General features: G+C 43.4%; 1 protein-coding gene across 1 annotated transcript in view; it reads left to right on the forward strand.

Annotated features, from left to right (window-relative positions):
• Positions 1-25,822, forward strand: part of NMS (neuromedin S) — a 307,847-nt gene that overhangs the window by 225,047 nt on the left and 56,978 nt on the right. The window contains exons 9-10 of the mRNA XM_078656141.1: positions 11,364-11,405; positions 23,235-23,286. Coding sequence (XP_078512267.1) covers positions 11,364-11,405; positions 23,235-23,273 — 81 coding nt within the window. The 3' untranslated portion in view covers positions 23,274-23,286. The remainder of the gene's footprint in view (positions 1-11,363; positions 11,406-23,234; positions 23,287-25,822) is intronic.

The raw sequence follows: 25,822 nt of genomic DNA on the forward strand, positions 1-25,822 counted from the left end.
TAGCCTTCCCTCCGGAGACATCACATTTGCGCTCCGCCTGACAGTTCCCTTTTTGGACCACCTCTCTTCCCATTTCTCCAGATCCCTCCATGCTCTTATTCCTGTGATCAGTTCCCTTATGTGTGTTTTTAATCCAGTTGTCCTTCTCTCATCTAGGTCCTGATCTGAATAATGCAACCTATGGTTACCCTGCAATGCTTTTGTTCTGGACAAATCTACCATATACTTGTCTGCCAGTTCAGACAGTTTCTCATGAGTTGCTCTTGCCTTCTGAGTAACATCCTTTGCTATAAACAGCAGCTCATCTTGTTCGTACATGTCAATCCTTTCTAAAGGCAACACACCATCAATTATCTCGTCCAGATCAGATTTTAAGCTGGTCACATCGAGTCTTTTGGCTTTTATCACAGCTTTCAGTATGCTATCTCTAGAGAGTCCATTTACATCTCTCCCATCACAGCTCTGAGTCCTACGTCTGGGCTCAGGCGTGTTATGGGGAGTCCTCCCATGCTCCCATCTCTCCAGGTCCCATGCAGTTCCATCCTCTCAGGGTGTATAGTGAAACACTTCTCTATTTCCCATAGTCCCACATTTCCCATTCTGCCTGGTTTCTCTCGGTGCATGGTAAGACATCCCATTATTCCCCATGCTTTCGCAATTTGTCTGTGATCTCTGATCACCCGACGCATGGCAAGATCCTTCGCGGTTCCCCATGTTCCCACAATTCCAGTACTGTACGTTATCATCGGGTGGTGGAGAGTGCACTTAAACCTATCCCTGTACTCTTGTGTCCTTTGGTCTCCCTCACTTTGAATGAGACGAGACGTCTCTCCACACTCCGTACTTCTACCTTTTTGCTCCTGCCCATTTCCACCGTCAATATGACGTGTAACTCCTCTACTCTCCTGACTTTTACCGTCCCACTCCTGACTGCTTTCGCTAGCCCCGCAGTGAGATAATGTCCCATTGCCTCGACTTCCCCATCCAGCTTCTGCTCTTGAGCTGTTGCTCGGTGCTTCTGTGGACCAATCCCATTCCTTCAAGTCAGCCCTCAACTCTTTATAGGATTTCGGCCGTGGTCCCCTCAGGTCCATCGGTCCTCTCTGACCCCCCTGTTCTGCTACGGGATCCACTGCTGAATCCAATGGGGTGCTCCACGTTATCGGTCCTGGCAATTTCCTCCAGGCATTTGTCGTGTTATTCCTTCTTTCCATCTCAACTCTTTCTCTGTCTAGCCGTACCTGTTCTTCCTCTCTCCCTTTCTCCGGGTGATAAACCGATACTATGGGACCTATGGTAACGGGTACTTGAAGAGCATCTGGCAATCCATAAGACTCAACCCTCTCTGTTGCTGGCATCTTCTGCACCACAACCCTTCCGACTACTCTCTGTATAGGACTATGTTGAGGTGTCTCCTCACCTTTGGTAGGTACCCAATTCGTTATAGGGAGTGTCCTGTTCCCTTCTATGTCAACCCTATCTTCCCTTGGGAGCTCAGTACCTTCTATCTCCCTATTGTCCGGAGGCGGTCTATCTATCAACAACCTATTTATTAGGCCATCCTCCGACTCGCTCTCTTCATCCTCTTCTATTGGTCTCTTTTCTCCTGTAACCTCTCTCACTGGGTACAACTTATCCACTTCAATCGTCTGTACCCTCCATCTCTTGGCCTCCGCATCCCAATCGGCATCTTGCACTGCCATTACTGATCGCCTTACCCTTTCTTGGCGCCTGTTCTGATTCCTGTCGTGCGCCACCCTAATCCACGCATTAAGCGCCTCAAACTGTGTTGGTCTAGGCAAAGGTCTCAATGAGGACATAACTGCTTTCAGCTGATGCAACACTTCTAGTCTAAACGTTCCGTATTTCGGAAAAGTTAATTCCTCATTCCCCTCTGTAACCTTACTCCAAGTACCAAGCCACAGTATAGTATGCAACCCAACATTCATTGCCATATAGTGAGCTGGTGTACCCTCTGGCGGTGCCTCTTCCCCGTAATAAGATTCTCTTCTCTTCCTCTTAAAGATCGCTCTCAAACATTTAAAACACTTAATGTTCAAAATCTAAAAAATTTCTATTTTCTCCGCGTTCGTTTACTTCCTGATGACAATCCACCAATCCCAGCGCGGTTCTCGCTAACTGACCTATCACAGCGCGGCTTTCGCTGACGTCACACCAACCGGCCTATCTCAGCGCGGCTTCACACCAACCGGCCTATCTCAGCGCGGCTCTCGCTGACGTCACTCCTACCGGCCTATCACAGCGCGGCTTTACACCAACCGGCCTATCTCAGCGCGGCTCTCGCTGACGTCACTCGTCCCCCTTTGCAGCAGTTCCCCCCCTTTCTCCGCTCGTCTCCCGGTCATGCATGCGTCCCATTCATACTCTGAAAAATGATTACTTCCGACCAAGCGATCACTTTCCTTGACTGTACGCCCACAGTCTAACTGTAATTGTCACCTTAACTGACGAAATGTCTTTCCGTGTACGTCCAGACAATCGCCTTAACTGATAGGTTACTTACACACGGTAACTTTTGACCTGCGTCCGTTACCCACACACTCACTCTTGCGTTCCCCCTATCTCGGTCCTGCGGGCGATCAATGGTACCTCATGACCCCCTTTACTCTGGTCGACAACTACTCTGGATGTTCGATACACCCGAACCACTTAAGCTCTTCCCCAAACTTAAGATTTTCCCCCAGCCAGGTTGCGCGCGCTCACAACCCTCTCTCACTCACACTACAGGCATTCAACTCCGCATGACATTACAATCCAGATACAACACAAAACACCGCAATCTGTCAACGCATGACCCTTGTTATACTCACTCTCGTCCGACCCTGCTGCTTTTCTCTCGCACCATCAGCACCTTCTTCGGCAGGCGATTCTTCCGCTGCTCATCTCTCGATCTCTAGGGACCTTGGGGTAATCTTAACCTAGTCTAGATCACCTTCCTCTAGAAGGTAACCATCCGTCTCTGCTACCAACTGTTACGGCGGGATTTTCGATCTATGGCTATAGGTCTAGGGGCCAGATGTAGGTAATTCTATTTTACCGACTCATAAATACCGTATTTTACCGATTCGGTATTTATGAATCGGTAAAATAGAAGCACCGAGATGTAGGTAAATCCAGATGTGGATTTACCGAATCTTTAAAAGTCGGTATTTACCGATTCGGTAAATACCGACCGGTAATGCCCCATTCATTCCTATGGGCTTTGAAGCCCATGTGGCAGGCATACCTGCCCTAAGGGCAGGTCTGCCTGTCATATGGCACAGGTGTGCATGCACACATGTGCATGCACACCTGAATCGGTATTTTACCATCAAATTGAATTTGATGGTAAAATACCGAATTTGTAGGGCTTGTGGGACTCAGAAGAGTCCCACCTACATCTCAAATTTACCGATTCTGTAAAAATACCGGTCGGTAAATTTACCGACCGGCATATTTACCGAATCGGTAAAATTACCGAAATGGCCTGTTTCCTGCCCCCTACATCTCAAAAGCCAAATACCGGTCGGTAACGGCCGAATTCGGCCGTTACCGACCGGTATTTGGCTACCTACATCTGGCCCTTGATCCCAACTCAGGTCGACTGAACCGTTGATACCTGTCATAGAGTAAAAGGCAATCCACTACTAGGTCAATTAATAAGGACTTACCACACTCTAAAGAACCACTTACTACAAATGAGTTTAAAAGTTTATTATAAAGCCAAAGTTAACTGGAGATACAAACATCTCAATATAAGGTTCAAAAGATATACTGGTATCAATACAAACATAAATTTTCTAAATGCTCTTAGTCGGCAGAAGAATATCACCAAAACCAATTCGAAAATCATCAGAGTTGCAAGAATAGACACAAGCTGTAGCTTATGAGTCATTTACAGAAAGGAAGAAAATTCAGATTAGACTGTCCCTACACTAGACTAAGTGACATCCCTACTTAGTAAAATCTTAACCTAAAAAAGGTGTCAGCCGTGGTGACTTCCAAAGAAGATCACTCACTTCCCTTAGTCTTCGTTGTAAATCGGTGTCTCGCAGTTAACCTATCTGCCTACCCATCCGCTCTCTTAGGTTCCTCAGACCATCTGCCCTAACTCCACCCAGGCTTGCTGTCCCTAATACAAAAATCACATTTACAATAGAAACGCCCTTTAGAGACGCCCCTCACGTGGTGTTGGTTCTGGCATTTTCCATGCTGATACTCCTCTGGGCCCATCGTTAGCGTTGACCTTGCTTCTCAGGCTCTTCTCCGGCAGGACGGTACCCCCCAGGAAATTCCTGAAGCCTCCTCCAGGCCTGTGCCTGGCGCCCTGAACAAAACTCTATTCATCACTCTCTTGATTGGAACCTCCTCGCACCTGCAAACAGACACTTGTACAGTGGGCCCCAAATTCCGGCCTCCACCGTATCTTCTAAGTCGTAAACCTTCGAGCAGGCTCCGCAATTTATGCTTAACATGACATTTCTCTAACTAACACATGCAGATCAAAAGAAATGAACTTATCTATTCAGGCCTATTTAGATTTACATGAAACGGGCCTGTGCACTCTGTAAACCTTTAATTTCTTAGTCTAAACAGTATTCTAACTTATTACACTCAATGGTTATATGAAACACTTCTATAAAACATATTTTTCAGTTCTATGATCAATAATAATTTGAATTATAACAACATTAAAATCCATATCCTGTGAGAGTGTAACAGCACCCTTCATTCTCTGTGAACTGCCATGTGGCCTACACATTTCTACGTTTAGCAGTATTACATTCTCCTCTACAACAGCCACATAACATGGGATTTCAACATCATTCTAACATCTCTACACACTTCTATATTAGCTTTTCACACAGATATATGCATTCTATTTTAATTAAACACTCTTATGTCTTTTCACTCTATAAATTCGACACTCTTATGTAATCTTTACTAAACTAATGCAACGTGCTTGTAAATATGATGCACTTCTAATTTTTTCTCGATTTGTGCTCTCTCAATACTTCAGTGAAAAGTTCATGGAGACTTGTTGCAAATCCCTGGGAATTGTGTTATCAATTACACCGTATATATTTCTTCAAAGTAAAACATTCTGTACACATATACAATTTTAAATAATATAGTGCTTTGAAAGTGACAATTGTCCCTAAAGTTTGACTCTAGTTAAAATCTAATACTGGGAAAAGGCATCAATGCAACGCTCAAAATTGAACTGGTCCTAGTTTTATGGCAATACGTATAAGTCATTAAAAAAAGATTCTGGTCAGAAAATCCAGAAAAGAATCCTGGCAAAGAATTGTCAGTGGGAAATCGATTCCCTGAAAGGTGGTGGGGTTATTTAACCAGTGGGTGCCATCCCCAAATATACACACATCTAAAATATCTGTGAAAGGATTGACAGAGGAACTGATTCTGTCTGGATCACTCTTTCACTCACGAGGTCCCTCTGAAAAAAAGAGATTAGAAGGCTTTGTAGACCCAGATATTCTGAAAGGGCAGGTAAGTCATGTGTGTAACAACCTATGGCTTCTGTGAGTTATAGAGGATTACATGATCATGAGCAAAGATTCTAGGCAGCAGTTAATTAACTATGCCCACATACATCAGGTTTTGAAACAGGAAGGGCCTTGTGTCTGCAGCTAAGGAAGATTGGCCCCATTTTGGGAAGAGAGCTAAGCCCCTGCCATCTTTCCTTGAGACTGATATGATTCTCCTCCATCTGACCCTGGTGAGGCTGCAGCAAGGAACAAATCAGTGAAGCGAAAACGCCTTGAATAACATTCTTGCTATCAGCATGAACAAGCATTGGCATAGCCAATGAGTTTGGCACTGACTGGCGGACTTCGTGTTTATCAATACTTGTTTGGCCACAATTCATCCAAACACTATTATTGGAGGAGGTGCTGGGCCTTTGTCAGCGCATAACAAAAAGTGGCTAAAAGCAGACATTTTTTGGTCTTGAAAAACAGCAATTGCAATAGTAGTACCTGGCACTAAACTACTTTGTGTGGATGTGTTCTTTGTGCAAAAACATAATGACATCACTCACTGTGAAGTTAACAAGTGGCTGAAGTGGGCTGACCTATTACTCCATGATGTTTGTTGTAGTGGGGAGAAGACAAATGTGAAAGACACAACAGATCATTGGATCAAAAGGGATGGCGGAATGCCCATATAATGTAGTATGTTATATATATATATATATATATATATATATATATATATATATATATATATATATATATATATATATATATATATATATATATATATATATATATATATATATATATATATATATATGTATATATATATATATATATATATATGTATATATATATATAATTTTAGTCAAATCAAAAGGTTTTGGCTAACACTGTGCATTAAAAGGCACAAGAAAGGTGCATTTGTGCGGGCTATGCCATTAATAGTTGGCATCTTAGCTCACTTTGGGCCAGATGTAGGTGGCCAATTACCGGTCGGTAACGGCCGAATTCGGCCGTTACCGACCGGTAATTGGATTTTGAGATGTAGGGCATGCATTTACAGAATCGGTATTTTATTTACCGATTCGGTAAAATTACCGAATCGGTAAATACAGACTCGGTAAAATACCGATTCTGTAAATGCAGATGTAGCTGGCACATGTCAGAGTGCCACAGGGCTTTAAGAATCGGTATTTTACCACCCAATCCAATTGGGTGGTAAAATACCGAATCCAGGTGTGCATGCACATGTGTGCATGCACACCTGTGCCATGTGACACACAGACATGCCCTTAGGGCATGTCTGTGTGCCACATGGCGCACATGCCTATTTTTGGGGTGCCAGAGGGTGTCAAAGTGACAACCCCTGCACCCTTGCTAAAATCGGTATTTACCGATTCTGTAATTACAGAATCGGTATTGCCCATTGATTCCTATGGGCTGCAAGGCCCATAGGAATCAATGGGTAATACCGAATCGGTATTTACAGAATCGGTAAATACCGAATCTTAACAATTCGGTATTTACCGAATCTGAAATACCTACATCTCCCCCCCTCTATTTTACCACCTCTTAACCCGTTTAGCGCGGCACGAATTTTCGCGCTGTGCTGAACGTTCTGAAAAACGGGTGTGGTTGTGACGGAACGGTTCCGTCATGAGCACAGCTCAACCGACGCTCATGACGGAACCGTTCCGTCATGAGCATGGAAGGGGTTAAATACCGATTCGGTATGAATCGGTATTTAAGAGGTGGTAAATTAAAATTACCTACATCTGGCCCTTTGTCTTCAAGGTATCATTATCCCACATTTTTGGCTGATAAATTGACAAGCGAGCCAATTTTAGAGTCATCAAAATGGGCAGCGGGTGGGTCAGTGGATAAGCTGTTTAACAGTAGGTATGGCGACCTCTCCATTCTGATGTTCAGAAAAACATTTGGCTTTTACTGATGCACAGCTGTCTCTCTGCTCTGAGTTTAATGTACTCTATCTCATATGAGGTCACCAAGCTAAAGATGTAATTAAAATCAGCATGGGGCAAGGTTCTCTCCTTGTACATCATCTGGTAATTTCATCCAGAGCAGGCCCCATTAACACCTTACAGGGTCTCATTACAGAAGAACAAGCAAGTAGAACAGTTCGGCAACAGGAAAGTCCTCTGTGCAACTTCAGCTACAAAACTTCAGAGAAAGTCACTGGAAAGATGTAGACGTTCTTCTTGTGCAAAGCTTTTAATTGGGAGCCATCTTTTACACCATTATGCATTTTATACACCATTTCAAAAACACAGGGATGCAGAGATGTATCTCAAGGCATAACATAACGTGTATTTGTAAAGCGCATGTCCACCCGTATGCCTCTTGGGGCTGAAGAACAGATGTTTATTGTTACCAAACTCAATGTTACTTTTTTTATAGACCTCAGAAGGATGAAAGGCTGAGTGGACCCTCTGGGATTTGAACCTGTGACCATGAGGTCGAACACAGGCCCCTACAGTAGACACATTGGTCCACTAAGCCACCAGACCTTGTTTGTCTTGGTTCTAAGGGTGGAGTGGAACTGTGTGCACTTTGTATTTAACCTTTTTGTCGCGGCGGACCATCCGCCGGGGTGAGGCCGAATCTGACTTGTGCGCAGATCGGAGACGCACACGCCCACTGTGACTTCGGACGGACGGGAGCCGTCCGACGCATCAAAAAGGTTAAGGCATTACCCTTACTGGATGTCAAAGCGCATTGTACAACAACCCCAAGCACTATAGGAGTTGTCGTGGATTGTGTCGGAACAATGCAGACATACTCACAAATGCGTTATTTTGTAGTCCAGCCTTGGCTGGATTGACTATGTCGGACTAATCGTAAAATGGCGAGCCAGCAACAGAGCCAGGGAAAGGAATGTCACTTCAGAGCTCTTGATGATGTTTAATGATGGAAAAGACTGCTCCTCTGGAGTAAATGTTAGATAGCAACAAAAACGTGGGGGGCGAGGGGTATTGGTTTTATCTGAACTAGATTCATTTAATTTGTAATGCACTGGTTCCATATGCTGTTTAGTTATGTCAAACATCTACTGGGGAGAGAGAGGGATTCAAGAGCCAACCACCAGTACAGCCTCCCACACACTACCAGAATCATTCAACAAAAAGACTAGGGTGGTTTCTTGCACAATCCAGGGTCAGGGTAATTTTTAATGTTGTCTTTTTCCTGTTTTATATTGGCAATAGATTTTAAGGGAGCCACATTCAGCTGCTTACTGGTTTGCTTCTAAAAAAAATGGATGGTACCCCTCGCTCACACTAGGCGCCATGCTTCATCACAGGGGACTCCTACACCAATACATTATTGGTGGAAGGTGGACTCATCCTGTGCTCTTTTGAAGAATGTAGTCCCTAACTAATCTTATGTAATGATGCTAGTATGTTTTAAAATTGTACCAGGGCAGGAGATTGTAACTCACTTTATTAATGGTGCCTGTTTTATGCAAACTTAAATAGGACGGGTACCAGAACCATTAATAAAGTTGTATCGCATAGACAGTGGCCCCCAAACATTTGCAGAATTGTAGATAATGTAACGAAATAATGAATGTATTGATGCACAAATAAAAAACACGTTTATACAATAAACATAAATGACAGTGCAATGGGTGTAGGTGAAAATCATGCTTGGTGGTCTCTCATGGGTGGTACAGACATGTGACAATAGTGATCAGAGTGCGTATCTAAGAACTAGACCGCGGCCAGCTCTATTGTCCCCAAGGTGGAAAGTGGTCCACAGTTAAAGATGACTGTTCAATCCCAAAAACCAATTCTGGGATCATCGTCAAAATTAATTTGTGTATAAATAAATGTATTATTTGGCTATATTAATTACATTTCTGCGTGTGTTTACAGGCCACTGTCTTTGTGACACAATCCTTACCCAAGGTCCCTGATGATTCTTGGGTTCTCTTGTTATCTGAAACATTAATAAAGTTAGTTACAAGAGAAAGAGAGGAAGTTGAAAAACATGGCATATATCATCAGCCACAAAAAAAGGCTGGAAGAAATAAACAGTAAGCCATCTCAATTTGCCAGTACAAAACTGACTCAACTCAAAAGGGATGTTTCAAGGTTTTCACATAAATCAATATATTAATGTATTAAATAGAACTACTATACCAGTCCCAAATATGATGCTATGAAAGGCAACAAGAAGAGACCTGGAAACTGGACTTTCAAAACCAGGGATGACAGCAGTGGTGGCGAAGGTCCATGCAGGAAAGAAATCCTGGAATATTTCTGCTGCCCTTTTCTTGTTCTCTTCCACCCCAATTTCATCCCCAATGAATCTTATTAGGAAGAGGTATCGGAGAATGGAGGACAAGAGGACCGCGAGGAGGGAGATGCACCACCTGCAAGGACACTCTTAAGAACAAGACCCCCCAAGAATAGAAATGAGAGTTGCATTACTAGTTAAAAAAACTGCCTACGAACAGGGGCGGCCATCACAGGTAAGAGCGGTTTGGTGGCGGGACACGGGAGGGGCAGTGTTGGGGGGGAAGTCGAGAGATGATGTGATAAGTAAATTTAAATAAAAAAATTAATAAAACCACTTAACTTGCACTCACCGCATCGCCTACTCAGCGATGGGGCTAGCGCAAGGTAAGTGGTTTTATTTATTTGTTTATTTAGTTTTACCTATCCCGTCGTCTGTCGACTCCCCCGATCCTGCCCCACTGCACTAACCTGTGCCGGTCATGCCTTCCTACGAACTACCGCCACTGACAGCACCATCAATATTAGACTTAAGTCTCAGTTTATTCTACCATTTCATGTGATTCCTGATAAACTAAGAACTTTTGGGCATGTTAATTAGCAGACCTGCAAAGGATTGAAGTTGAATATAGGAGACAGTACTATAACCTCTCAGGTGACTAAGGAGCGCACTACCAGAACTATAAAAAATGATGCTATTATCATAAACCCAGCTGGCAGAGGTGGAGTTTTAATGAGACAATTCAAGGTCTCCCAGCAAGAATGTGAAAGATGACTTTCTAACAACCAGCAGTTACACACAGTTACCATTCAGATAAACATTAGTGATGTCATCAGTGATTTAATCTAACATGTCATGAGTGATGTAATATGTGAGGTCATAAGCAGAGCAAGGCGAAGGAACAGTGAATATATCTATATATAGATATATATATATATATATGAGTCTGCATATATATATATATATATAGTAAATGTATGCGAGTTCGAATATATATATATATATATAAATATATATATATATATATATATATATATATATGTATATATATATATCCCACAAACCTATGTACATTTTTTCCCCTTCCTACCCCTGTAAAAGGCCCCTCTGCCTCTCCTTCCTGATGTATACCAAATTAAACTACTGTCGTTGGGACTAGTGCTAGTATACTATCTGGAAGAGAGGGAATCTAGAACTGTCACGGGTAATCGAGTCATGAAGATTACTGGTACATACTAAAAGAACGAAATAGAAATGATTTCTTGCTTGAAAATTTCCTGTGCAACCAGAGGTTATTTTTGCGTAAGATAGGTATATACATTATTCCTCCAACTGGGGAACTCATAGTCATCAATAAGGGACAGCCATACATAACCACTGTCTCTTAATGCCCTCTGCAGATAAATTATGTGTATTTTCTGACATGTTAAATGCATTTCCAGTTGACAGGCAAGAGGCACCCATCAGTTTAAAAAACAATTGTACATATAGTGCCTGAACATTTAAAATAATAATCATTCATAAAAAAGAGCAACAATCACAAAACACTGTTGTGTGTGCTACTCAACTGTACATTGTTTGATACAGGCATCTGTTTTTTTCTTACAGGACAGCTCTGGCACTGTGGGGAGGCCATTCTTTCTATTCAGGGTACAGCAATTTGTCTATATCTTAAATGAATAAAAATGCATCTTGTTTGCAAGCAGTGAGGTGATGGAAGATGCTTTCCAGTTGTTTTGTATTTTTCTACTATGCATGTAATCACTGATCTCCTAGATGTACCCATTAAACTCTTTTCTATCAGAGCCCTTGTTACTCATAAGACACTCTGGGCCCAATTCACAGAACTAACAAGACAAAATCCTAAACTTACTATCATTTTGGTATTCACAGAAGGCACTTACTCAGTACTACAACTGTCTTCATCTCACTCAGACAGGTTTTAGATGCCAACAGGGTATGGAGAATGCTTTACTTGCTTGGATTGAAGAGTCTAGAAAAACCTTGGACAATGGAGGCTGCACTGCTCTTATCTTGTTAGATCTCAGTGCTGCCTCTGCACTGTGGAGTCCCCCAGGGGTCTTCTTTAAGTCCCACCATGTTTAACATCTACATGAGATCTCTGGCAGATGTGGTGCTTCCTTGGGGTATCCACATCATCACCTATGCGGACGATACTCAGTTGGTGGTCTCCCTCAGTCAGCAAGATAAATCTCTGCCTGGTTTACCTTCATGCCTTGCAAAGGTATCTGAATGGATGGAGGAATCATTCCTAAAGCTGAATGGAGCAAAGACAGAACTTTTGCTCCTGGGCCACTCTGCCCCTGCGAACATAGATCTTTTGTGGCCCAGTTGCTCAGGTTCACCTCCTGTTCCCAAGAAACAAATTAAGAGTTTGGGAATCTGGTTTGACTGCAATTTCGATTTTAAAATACAGGCTCGTAAAGTCGCAGCAAATTGCTATGGACTACTAAGGATGCTAAGGAAAATGCTCCCCCTTCTTCCTTTTGATGCCAGACGTATATTGGTCCAGGCACTCATATTATCTTACCTCGACTATGCAAATGCAGTCTATTTGGGTTCCCCACTAGGAACCACCAAGATACTGCAAGTCGTTCAGAATTGTGCGGCCCGCCTTCTAATGAATATCCCCAAACGTGTGTCAGCCAGACCTGCCCTTGGTTTGCTACACTGGCTCCCTGTCCAGGAAAGAACTAGGTTTAAGGCTATGTGTATTGTTCACAAATCTATTTCTCGAAAGGGTTCTCCCCATTGTTTCAGTCAATGCTGCAATTATACTGCCACAACAGAACTCTTAGATCCAATAACAAACGACTACTCGCAGTTCCTATGATCAAGCGGTCACGAACTGGAGATCGGCAGTTTTCCTATAATGCAGCCAAGTTCTGGAACCAGCTTTCAGAGTATTTACGACTGGAATCTAGCTACCTCAGATTTAGGAATCAGCTGAACACCTTCCTCTTTCCATAATCATTCTATGTTTACAAGGTGTCACGATAAGCGCTGGGATGCCTTTGGGTAGCCATGCGCTATACAAGTGTATATTCAATTCAATTCAATTACTCATCAACGAGTAAGTGCCTTCTGTGAATACCAAAATGAGTAAGTTACTCAAAATGAGTAAGTTACTCTTTTTGGTATTCACAGAAGGCACTTACTCATCAATGAGTAAGTGCCTTCTGTTGAATAACAAAATGATTAAGTTACTAAAAATCAGTAAGTTACAAATTTGGTATTCACAGAAGGTACTTACTCATCAATGAGTAAGTGCCTTCTGTGAATACCAAAATGAGTAAGTGCCTTCTGTGAATACCAAATTGGTAGTAAGTTTAGGATTTTGTCTTAAGTTAGTTATGTGAATTGGGCCCACTGTCTCACTCTATGCCACAGTGCACACTTAACTGGGTGCACACGGCACAGGCTGAGAAATTGCTCACTATTTGGGTCAATGCACTGTTAAGAGCACAGGCACCAACTTGGTCCCACACTGTGAAAAGTGCATTATTGACAGGGAAACTGGCTGTTTGAAGCTAACAGTCTGCCTTTCACTGCAGGAAGACATCCCACTTCATTTTGAAAGCAGGACATGGACCCTAACCTCCGCAGGTAATTGCAGTGAATGACTGCACCCATCTTCAGGGGGATGCCCAGAGAGTCCCTGGAACCTCTTTCCTCCTTTCAAGGGACGTCATCAGGGGGGCTAACCTGCTGTGTGCCAATTCTATGTGGTGCACAATCAGTGTGCCTTCTGACAGCTTCTTGTTACTGTGCCCGCGTCTGTAATATGACACATGTGTAGTTGCTAAGAGAACCTTTCCTTGCAAGGGGCCACATCCCCATGCAAATGATGGAATGTCCTCAAGTGATCCTGCTGGCACATAGTTTGACCCCACATGATCCATAGTACAGAAGGTGCCACACAAGCATCCATTGCCTCTTGTCATACCAAAGTGCCCCAGGGGCACAAAGAGCTTGCACGTATGCCTGTTGCGCCCTGTGTGAAGTTTCGATAACATGGCCCCTGGTGTTTTTAGAAACTGTGTCTACCAGTGAGCTACACCAGCACTGCTCATAGGTGGGCAACATGAACTTTAAATTGTCTGGTGGCTTGGAATGCCTCATCTCCCAGAGATTCCCAAATTACTGGTGGTTTTGGAAATCTGTGTCTTCCAATGTGTTACGCCTATGCCACTTCTAGTGAGGAAAACAAAAAGATGATGGTGAAATGCTAGATGTAATCTCAGACACTGGTCATTGCTTAGGGCCACATTCCTGTGCATTCTTTTTATACCCACTATGTCAATGCAAGCTGAAATCAGCTGTAGGCAATATGCCCCAATTCGATCAGTCCAGACCCCACTGCCAAGGTCAGCTCCCCTCCAGATAGGAACACAAACAACCACATACTAATTTCAGCCTGTATAGGGCTCAAGGGTGAGGTATAGCTTATTTCCTATGGCACAGTGAGCTAAGGCCCCATGTCTGGGTATACCCAATGTACATACGGCATTGCATTGGGGAAAACAAAAAGGTTAAGGGCTGGAATGCTTGAATTAATCACAATTACTGGTTATTACTCAGGGTATATTCCAGCCTACCGATTTTTTGGGTTAACGTGCCACTTTTAGGCACCTACCTTAGTATCAGGTGTTTTTTGGGAATGTCTGAAAGTCACAAGATCGTTAGCAAAAATATTGTGTGACAGAACTGTCCTATCACTTCTTCAGGGCAAACACACTGATTATACGAAACAACTAGTATGCTGAAGCTTTGAGATTATTGATTTTCAGCAGCATGATTAGTAGCCTTTTTTAAATGCAAAGACTGCATGGCCTGCTAACCGGAATTCAAGTGGCGCTCATATGATCGATGTGTTGGCCCTGAAGAAGCTACATTTGTGTGGCCATTGTCTTTTTTTTTTAATGTTTTTATTGAAAATCAAGACAGGACATTCAGCAATAAAAGGATACAGGCTTCGAGTGCATAATTCGGTCAACAACATTTCGGCAGAACAACATATCTCAATACATAGCAGTAGCCTAGTGTAAAAATCACTGCAGGACATCGTTCCATCCCTCCATGTCCCCCCATTATTCTTCAGTTTCACTACCCTCATCCCTTGCAGGTGGTTCGCATATATCCCCCTATATTTATTCCAGGCCCCCCACACTTTCTCCCATTTCCGGGGACATCCCCTATGTAAATAGACCATCCTCTCGGCCATCATTACCGCGTCTAGATCCAAACACCAATCCCTAAGTGTGGGTATCCCCTCTGCCCCCCAGTATCTCGCTATATTACGTTTGGCGTACATCATGCTTAGCGTTGCCCAATCTTGAGCGGGGTGTGTTAAGTCGTTTGGTTGCCAAAGGTTCAGAAGGCAACATCTAGGTTCTGGGAGGAGTGTCACTTCGACCACCTGTGATATTGTTCTCATAACCTTAAGCCAATACTCAACAATTTTGGGACATTGCCATATAGTATGATAAAATGTGCCCACATCCCCGCAGACAGAACTGGTGTGTCGCCCTCCCAATAGTGTACAGTGTGGCCCTCGTGTAATAGACCCGAAGTAGAGGGTATCGCGACCTCTTGTGGCGAGGACAATGCCATCTGCCAGTCTGCTTCATCAAAGTCTCCGACGTCCACTGCCCATTTAAGTTTTAGTTTAAGTGTAGGGTCCGGTGTATTGTTGATCAATTTACGATAAGTAAATGACATCGCTTTCTTGGACATGTGTTCAGTGAGGAGCCTATCCTCCAGAGGAATTGCCTCGGGTATCTCAGTGCCCTGTGGGAGACAGACTCAAGGGCGTGTCTGATCTGTACATACTGAAATTTCTCGGTCGGTGGCCAGGTCGTACTGGGTCTGTAATTGCGTGAAAGGTATAACCCCACCGTTCTTCCATAGGTTTCCCACTGTGGAGATGCCGATTAAATCCCATGCCCTAAAGCCTCTAATGTTGCAGAGTTTGCCCAAGCGTCGCTTCGACTAAAGGGGGGTCATTTTAGTAATGATTTCCGCACATTTCAGACAGGTTTGCGCCATGTACCAAATACTGACTGTATGCGCCGTTGGCCCCAAAAGTGATTTGGAGCGTTTTTTGTCATACAGCGCGGCCAATACTCCCGCCTCACCCAGTTCGTACCTATCCGCCTGAAACGCCGTTTTCGTCTGAGGTGCGTGCAACCACTGATTAATTATTTTCAACTGGCCTGCCCAGTAGTGTAATTGGACATCGGGAAGGGCTATTCCAACATCATACCAGCCACGAGTCAGTTTGATCCTTGCTATGCGGGCCGGTTTATTGCACCACAGGAGACCTGCGACCATTGCTTCCAAAGTTTTGAAATATTTTTGGGGGACCAGAAATGGGGTGTTTTCCAATACATAGAGGAATCGGGGGAGCGTCATCATTTTAAAAAGGGCTGCTTTGCCCAGGAGGGATCTCTCGATCAAGGGATCCAAGTTTTTAGAGAAGAAGTCACTCAGTCCAGGTGTCACCCATAAACCCAGATATTTAAAATAATCTTCCCTAACCGCCAATAGGCAGTCCGCTGGGAGCAAAGGTGCTGGACCCTTCAGCATGAAGAGTTCTGACTTAGACCAGTTAATAGTATATCCGGAGGCTCGGACAAAAATCTCACAAATGTTCAAGAGTGCCAATATGGATTTCCGTGGCGAGGTCAGGTACAGCAGCACGTCGTCCGCATATAGGGAGATGCGGTCCTCCCAGGTTTCCGTCCATGGTAGGCCCCAGATCATAGGGTGTGGCCATTGTCTTTTGACTGATAAGGATCATCAGCTAATAAAGAAGATATTACCTAATAGAATTGATGACTATCAAATTTTCATTTTTAAAGACCTTGAAACATCCTGTTGTTATTTTATCGATTAACCTCTTGACGCCAACCAGAGTTCCTTGCAACTCTGACATATCTCCTATGTCTCCTCATCTCCTGTTCCTCTACTGCAACTCTCTTCTCTCAATCAACCACTGCTTCCCCTACTCACACATCCAATGACCTCCCACTGGATAAGCTGCTTCCTGATCAGTGCATGGTCAATGAATGAGAATTCTCTTGAAAGTCTATGACCAGAACTCAAAATCCAACCCAGATCCTCTGATCATCATCAAATCCTGGCAAGGAGATGACACGTCTTTGTTCTTTTTTATGATTCATTTATTTAGGGTTTTCATGTAGTGTCCACTAGGCCCTGGAGCATCTGAACTCTTTCAAGACTGAAAACAATATACAGCGTCAGACAATAGTTAGACAAGAGCTAGCACTTCGGCAAGAACCATGAACATATTAATTGAGAAGTTCAGGGGTAGGAAATAAACATGCATCTGGGAGGTCATCAAATGAGAATACAGAGAAAAAAACAATATGCACATAGAAGACCTGTAATCAGAACACAAAGTAAACATTCTAAGGTGACTCAGTGGTTCAGATCCAAGTAGAGCCATTGAGGCAAGCATCTTGCTGCAGGGTATTTTCCTTCACAAGTGTTTTCCCAACAAATATGTAATCATCACCAGAAACTAACTCAAGATGTCTTGTGGGTGGCTAGAAGTTGTTATCAAGGATACTTTATGACGACTTGGTAAAAGAAATTCAGAGGCGGCCACTCTCCTCTGGGCTCAATTCCAATTCTTCCTCCCCATATGTCAGCTGAAACTGAGAGAAACTGTGGTCTCTTGATGGACTATCAAATTTGCGATATGAGCTGGACATCTTTTCCTGGGATGGTGTCTGGTGTCTTGGGCTGTGAGAGCGCAAGGCCCCTAAGACCTGAAAGGGCTTAGAGACCACAGCAGACTTGTGTGGCTCATTGTTGGGCCAGAGGCGGTGAGGTGTCTGATTGGGATTTGGCTGGTTAGAATGTGAAGGTATCGTTTTTCTGAGCTGAAACCTTCTCCTCTTTCCTTCTTTCTGCCTCTAGGGCCGGACTGGCTACCGGGCGGTTGTGTGTGCTGCAGAGCTGGGGGCTGATTTCTCTGCAGTGGGGGCTGATTTTGTTGATGGGGACCTGCATGCGTTTTGAAATAAAAAAAAGCAAAATGAAGTTTGTTCAACACACGCAGGCCCCCATCAACAAAATCAGCCCCCAGCTCGGCAGCACACACAACCGCCCGGTAGCCAGTCCGGCCCTGTCTGCCTCCCCTCCTCCAGGAGCACTGTGAACAGGCAGTTGAATGCAACTAGAGCACGGAGAAGATGCCCAATCAATCAGGACATTTGTAGAGCGCACTACATACCCGTGAAGATCTCAAGGCGCTGGGGGAGTGCTGCTACTGATCGAAGAGCCAGGTCTTGAGTAGTCTTCTGAAGGCAAGTAGGTCTTGGGTCTGCCGTAGGTTGGTGGGGAGGGTGTTCCAGGTCTTGGCGGTGAGGTGGGAGAAGGATCTGTCTCCGGCTGTCGCTCTTCGGATGCGGGAGACAGCGGCGAGGGCGAGGTCGGCAGAGCGGAGCTTGCGGGTGGGGGTGTCCCATGCAGGACTTGAGCTGGTTGTGCTGTATTAATGGCACCGCCAGTCGATGTAAACCTGATGCTCAGTCCTCATTCCATAGAGGAGGAAACAAAGTTATTTTGGAGACTGTTCCTGATTGTCATCACTGCCTGCTCAAGTGAAGCTAGGGCCTTTCATTTAAAAACAAAGGTAGAGGCACAATTAGTGGGTGAGCTTGGAGCACAGGGCCTATTCTTGAAACAAGGGCTCAATTGTGGTTGATGTTTTCTTCAGAAGCACCCTTCTCTGTATGTGGTCGACCTCAAACTGAGGAAGACAACCCTTCCTACATAACTGAAGGGGAACAGATAACTACTGACATTCATGGACAAGATTCATAATCAACTTGTCGTAATGCAACAAAACCAGGCAGTCTATGAGGTGAATTGGAGCAACCTGAATCGCTACTGTCTTCTAGAAAGAGGAAAATAGAGAACATATAATTGATTGTTAAACATGGAGGAGATGGATCAGCAAATATTTCTGAAATTCAGCCTTGTGCCATGGTATCCGTGGAGAATGAGGTGGCATACGTGGGTAATCTGTGCCACTCCAACATTTTGAGACTTCAAGGTTCGTCCCCTAAGCAAGGATCAGCCTGATCTTGAAGAATGCCTTGCAGGGATGTTACCCGGGCCCCTGACCCTTCAAGGGGGCCCATTGAGCCAAAGTCCAATGTATATATGAGAGATATGGGAGACACAGTGGCCCCTCATCCCATTCTGCAGGGGGGCTCCATCATTTTGCGTTACACCACTGATAAACTGACGGTTTATCATTCACAAATAACTTTTCTTCGACTCCAAAAAACCTTCTTTCAAAGTGAAAAATGTGACCATGTTACTAATCATAGGCCAAAAGAAGAGAGACAAATCTAGGGAATGGTCGTGGTGACCCTGGAGGATGGTGAAATACAAATAAAGATTCAAAGTGCAATAATCACCATCAAGGTCAGAGTTTTCTTCCAAGGTCAGAGTGTTCTTCCTTTCATGGATTTGAACATGAAGATGTGAAGGCGAAATAATGCAAGACTGGGGAAGAAGGTTAAGCCTCTACCGCCTTGATTCTTTTTCTCCTATACTTAAGGCTGAGGAGGGTGACAAGACACCAGTGTTCAAACATGTGGAAGCATCAGAGGCGTTCATGGACAGTCTTAACCAGCCAGTCGAGGGCTGGGAAGACCTAACCCAGGACCTCTTCTACCTCTTTATTTTCCACCCTTCTTTTTGTTTTCCCTTCATGGTCTCGCCTTATATATATGAAATGATATCACAATAAAAATGAATAACTCCATTTTGGAATAGGAACTTCAGACAATAAACACTGGAAATGCAACAGACTTGGAAAGGATTTGTTTTAGGTTAGCTACACATTCTTCAGGAGATTGTGTCTTTAAGACATGAGAAGAACGTCATATTTTACATCCTTTCTTTTTTCCACAGACGTATCCTTGCTCCAGCACCAGTGGCCGCTCCTCCGCTAAGGCGGAGGAGCGTCGCCCCACTGCTATTTGAGCAGTGCAAAAAAGAAAAAGAAAATGATGATAACAAGAGGTTATTATTATTTTATTTTTCAGTCTGGGACTGGAGCCTGGTCGGGTAGGGCTGGTCTGGGCTGGCCAGAGCAGAGTGAGGAGTGGTTTTCACTCCCTAACTGCGCATGACTGTTTGGCTGGCCCTCTTGGGTGTTCTCTACCTGGCTGTGTTGTGCAGCCCAGTGGAGCACATGCCCAGCCTCCCAGGTACTGCCTGAATGGCCAAACAGGCTTCTCAGACCAATCCTGGGAGAGTCCTGGAGCCTGGGTGCCTGGGTGCTTCCGGTGCTGCCATTGCAGAGAGGTGAGGACAGAGGAGAGGCGGTGAAGGTAAGTTTTTTTTTTTAATCCATTACCCCCCACAACACACTACCCCCGTTCCGAGGCAGCCGCCACTGTCAAGAACTCTTCCTGCCGCTGTCTGAAACTTGCACTCACACATCCTGTGTAACAGTCAGCAACTGACTGTAGCCATGGAAACGTCTACACTGACAGTGCAGAGCAGGTGAAGAAGCCACACCTTGCTCTGAGCACAAGAATAAGAACATGTATAACAACGAACCAGCCACTGACTGATCTCCAATGGTGTCTATTTGTAAGACATGTGGATAATTGCAAAACTTCTGCTACACGTGAGAAAAGTCATTATTGGACAAAACTTGCTTTTAAGATTGAAGTGGGGTTTGAAAATGATGCGGTTCAAATGTATCCTGAAATGAAACATACTCTATATCTTGAGTTTAAAACAGCGATTTTCCTGACTAGAGAGTACTTAATGAAATGAAGTAGACTTGAAAAAGGGAAATAATATTGTGATTGTCCTCTTAGTGGGAAAGACTTTACTATGCACTCTTTCCTACTTTGCGCACAATTTGCTAAAGCACATAAATGTTGGCTATTCCCTCTGCTTAAGTCTTATAGCAGTACCTCCAAACTGGATGTATCACTTTTTTTAAGACAGATGATGAAATATTTTTTAGCTCTGTGTCCTCCTATCAGTGGCGTAGCTGGGCAGGGCAGTCCGCCCCGGGCGGCACTCTTTTTTTGGGGCGGCAGAGGTGAGCAAGTTGTGTCTTCAACTACCACCATCCTCCCACCCCCAAGAACAAGTCATCTGTCGGCCGCCACCTCTTCCCCGAGAACAAGTCGGTCACCAGCCCCCACTCTTACCTGCACCGGTCGGCAAAATTAGGGACCGCCCGACTGGCAGTAGGTCTACCTACGCCACTGACTTCTATACATGAGCAATGTGGCCAGTTATCAAGAATGGAGGTGAATTATAGTAGATTATATTCTAGGGAGGTCAATATGTTCTAAATTGTAAGCTTCATAATTGTTATGTGCAATAGTTTCATGCTATATTTAATGCAGCAAATGCAAATCTCTCGTGAGGAAGCGAGCACTACGCACTTTTGCTTCTGGAAATGTGCATTTGGGATGTGCAGTCATTTTGTGGCAATAACGAATATAATGAGCATACTTCTGATGAGGAAGCAAACAATACACTTTTGCTATTTTTTCTCCTTTGGTGTATTGGCTGCTCATTCAAGTGTGCCATAGGACCTGAGATTTTATTGTGTATTTCGCTGTGATCCTACTGTAAAATGTACAATTTTGCTATGTAGGGAAGATTATATTTATGTAAGTATATTTATATTGAATGGCATAATGCTGATTACAATAAATGTATATTATACTAAGTGATTCAGTGGAAACAATAGTGCAGCCTTGCTTTGTACTAGGTCAGTGAACATTTTGAAGTATTTGAAAGAACATAATTGCGTTGTATCCTGTTGTACTTTTTGACCTTGACATTTTGTATAATATAATTAATTTAATTAATATAATGTAAGGTGAAGTTATATGCAATAATGCTAATCTGGTCATCTATTTGAGTCTTTATCATACATCCACAATACGATTTGTGCATACATGTCTATTATGCTGCTGTTCACAATGAAAGAAACCAGACTCATCTCACGAGGGAGAGAGATGAAGGGAGACCCCATTTTTTTGTGAACGTAATGGGTGAGATCCAACCACTAGAAAGTAGTGTGCTCCATCTATGAAGTTTTAGTATCATTACACAGGACACCTCTGGGAAAACTAGTGCTACCACATTTTTGCAGAAAATTGGTAATTTTGATGCACTGAGTTTTAGAACCACCAGGTTGTCATGTGATCAGTTCAAACAGATCAGGGTACCTACTTACTACAAAACATGAAAACATTTACATTTCTCCAAAAAGCAGGGTGTAGGCCACCAAAATAAGGAACGATGAACAACAAAGGTGATCTCTACTCATTGTGAATCCAACCAGTCATGTTCCAACTTAAGGAGATCATTAGTGCTTGTGATGGCAGGCCATGGCTGAAGTCAATTGCCCAAGATGATTGCTCTCTAACAGTAAGAAAACAATTAGTCAAGCCCATCCAAGCTATCCTACAGATGCAATCAATCTCTTTGCTGGTCCCCCTATGCAAGCCTGGTTGGTTCAAGTCCCCCACTGCCACGTGCAGCATATGTTCTCTATACAGATTCAGGGTGAAACAACCTGGAAACTGAGTGCATACTCCTCCATTCACAATCACTAGCCTTTAATTGTCCATCCCAACATTCTTTCTTCTACATTACCATGCGTTCATCTTCTTTTCTGCTTTGCCTGTGCTTCTTAACCATCCATATCCATATTTACAAGTCCAAATTCATAAGGAGTAGTAAGGGACTGATTCACAAACTGCATTTTGTACGTTTTGTAATACTACAAAACATACTACAAATTGCAATTTATAAAACTACATGCAGAGTTTTAAGCCTCTGCATCAGCTATACTTATGTGTGTAGAGTTCTCTGCCCGACTGTGGAGTCTCCGCACACCTAAGTATACATTTTAGCAGTAAATGTGGGTGGGAGTGGATGGAAAAAGGGGCAGGCTTACTACAAAAGGGGATGGGAATAGGGAGGAGGAAAAGGGCTTTAAGGAGGGTCAGGAAGGGATTTAGGGAGGCACATCACCCATCCACTATCAGAGGGTGGAGACATGTAATTTACACTTTTGTAGTAAGCTTACCCTCGGAGTTTGTGAATAACGAAACTAGTCAACTTGCTACAAAATGTAGACTTACTCAAAAATGTAAGCTACCTTTGTGAATTAGAGTCAATGGGTGCATCTATAGTTTTCCTTTTATACCTATACTTGTTTGAGGCTGAGATTTCTTTATCAATATATGGAAAAATACTCTACAAAGTGATCTCTTTGGTTAAATAAACAAGATGATCTTAACTGTTAAATTACATTATTAAAACACAGTCTCTTGAGTTATCATGTGAATAGTCTCCTAGATTCACTCCAGAAAAAAAAGTAATATCTGCTTACATAAGTGACAGATATCATGTTATACCTTACAGGCTAGAAATGGAAGAGAAGCTGAAGAAGATCAACAATGACTCACTCTAAAAGGTAACTTTGTCTTTCCAAATGTCCTACAGAATTTGCACAAAAGTGAAAGGAAAACTTGTTTCTGTAACATATGATGTACAATTGTGTCTCACTGTCCATGCAAGAGAGTGCCTGTATAGGAAATCGGCAATGCAAGTGAGCTTCATAGAAAGCTGTCCCAATCTCTAATTCTCATCAGTAGGCCAACTTATAAACAGGTATGTTCACATTACACAAGCAATTGTAAGAGAAGCATTAGTAGGTACATTTCTATTATGATCCTGGCAATCATAATGCCTTCCAGAAGAATAAGATCATCCAAAATCATCCTAAAACAAACCTGATATCTGTTTGAAACATTTACTGAAGGTGCCTCCATGTGATTAGTAATAATAATGCCAGCATTTGTAAAGCGCACAGCTATTCCAGGTGAGGTGTACCGGCGCTGGGGGCAGTCGGGAAGATTAAGCGAGCTATTTCCCAGAGTCACAAGGTGCTGGGCTAAGCTGCCACCAGCGATCGAACTGTGAGCCCCCGTGTTCCGGAGTCAGCTGTCCTAGCCTCTGCACCACACCTCTTAAAAAACATCTCCTTGCACCAATGTGCCCAAACATGCCATGACAAGGAACATCTTTCTAGTTCCATGGGCCCAAGATTACAAGATGTAAACATTTGCTGAGGTGCCTATAAACATGCTAGATTGCCATCTACAAAGAAAGGATATGTTTAATGTTGAGGTAGAGGGCCCAACAAGGAGATGAGGTTGAAGTAGGGATAACATAGCTGATAAATATAGCATACCATGTAGAACTATAGATGGGTAACATGTTTTGTTATCAACTGTTGCTACATCATAGCAGTGAGTTACAAGATTTAGAATCTGGTGTAAATGATAGAGGCTTCCTATAGAAGTCATGTACAGCAAGGTAATGAAAGATGAGATAAAAGTGTTGAGACAATGTAGAAGAGGTAATGGCTGATGATGTAATGGTGTATATCTAGAGCAGCACTAAACATTACTGACCTCAGTTGAGAAAACTCTAGCATGTAAAGATTCCTGCTACCAATCTACAACGATAGCCTAAATTCAAGGTAAAAGGAGTCAAAAAAGTGAGTTTGCAATCATCATCTCTGATGTTATAGGGTGACATATATCTTCCTTTATCCCCTTCGCTGCAGGGGTTATTCCCCCGCTGTGCTGGGGGAGGTGGGCATTTGAATATTCCAACGCCAACACGGGTTACACAGTAAAAGAAAATTATGAACAAATAATCATAATTATTAAAATATATATGCCTTGTCGAACCCTCTCCTCCCTCTGCCCTTACATCTGCTGTCATGTACAGAAAAACACCCTGGATGAAAAATAAAAATTGATCAGCTCACCCCTTTGCAATCGCCCTATCATAAGGCTTTATATTTCCTAGTAAAAACTGTGCGTTTGTTGGACAACATAAACATACGGATTGTGCCAGACTGATTCTATGCACACCCCTAGGATATATTGTCCTGTAGTCCTGTTAGCTCACAGTGTACTATCTGTACCCCAAACCCAATCGGGTAACAGATAGAGGGGTCTCCAACCTTTTCTGTACTGAGAGCTACGTATGTTCAAAGAAACGCATTGAGAGATACTAATATTATTAGTGTTGTATACATTTGTTTTTGTTACATGTATAATAATTCAACCAAGCAAAAGCATCTAATTTAATTAGCTGAACTGCACACAGGTGATCTACTCAGAGGTAGCTGGAGAACTGCAGTAGCTCACAAGCTACTAATTGTAGACCCCTTATGCAACCTCAGAACATTGCAACCTTGACTCCCCATTAAAATTGTGGTAACAGATCTAGAACCTTTTCGGTTGGACTCTCATGCATGCCCAAAGAAATATACAGTTTCAATATTTATTGAAGCATTTTGATTCTTGAGTAAAATATGTGCACTGCAATGATTAATAGTAGGAAATAGAATTGCAAAATTAGAATCATGAGAAAACTGAAAAAGATAAACAATTCCACCATCGTTCTGTTACAGTGAATATATGCTGGCCTATAAGTATTGAAGAATAGTGGAGTGGTGTGGCTCACGGGTTAGAGGCAGCAGACCCGTAAGCAGAGAACGGCCCGGGGACCAGGGTTTAATTCCCGACGCGGCAGGGTCGTGGACCAGGGTCAAAACGGACTTGATGATTCTCGCCTCGGTGCCTACTCTAACCAGGGAACACGCTCTGCAACTCTGGGCATTAAGCTTGCCTCATCTCTACAACGGCCCCCCACAGACGCCGGGGATGCCTGGTTTCACCCTGGAGATACCCAGAAAGGGACCATCTCACAGGGAAAACTAGGACGGGTTCCCCAGCGGTCTTCAGCGCCTAGATACTCCTTGGAGTCGTAGTGCACTTTACAAGTACACCCACACAAGTACACACAAGTACACAAGTACACAAGTACTCCTACCTAGTGCTCCCTGGCCTGGTTTGTCCTAGGGTCAGTGATCTGCCAAAATATCCCTGCCTGGAGATCTAACTCCCCACTACCTCTGGGTAAGTGTCATC

The sequence above is a fragment of the Lissotriton helveticus genome, chromosome 8 (genome assembly GCF_964261635.1).
Source record: "Lissotriton helveticus chromosome 8, aLisHel1.1, whole genome shotgun sequence".
NCBI lineage: Eukaryota > Metazoa > Chordata > Amphibia > Caudata > Salamandridae > Lissotriton > Lissotriton helveticus.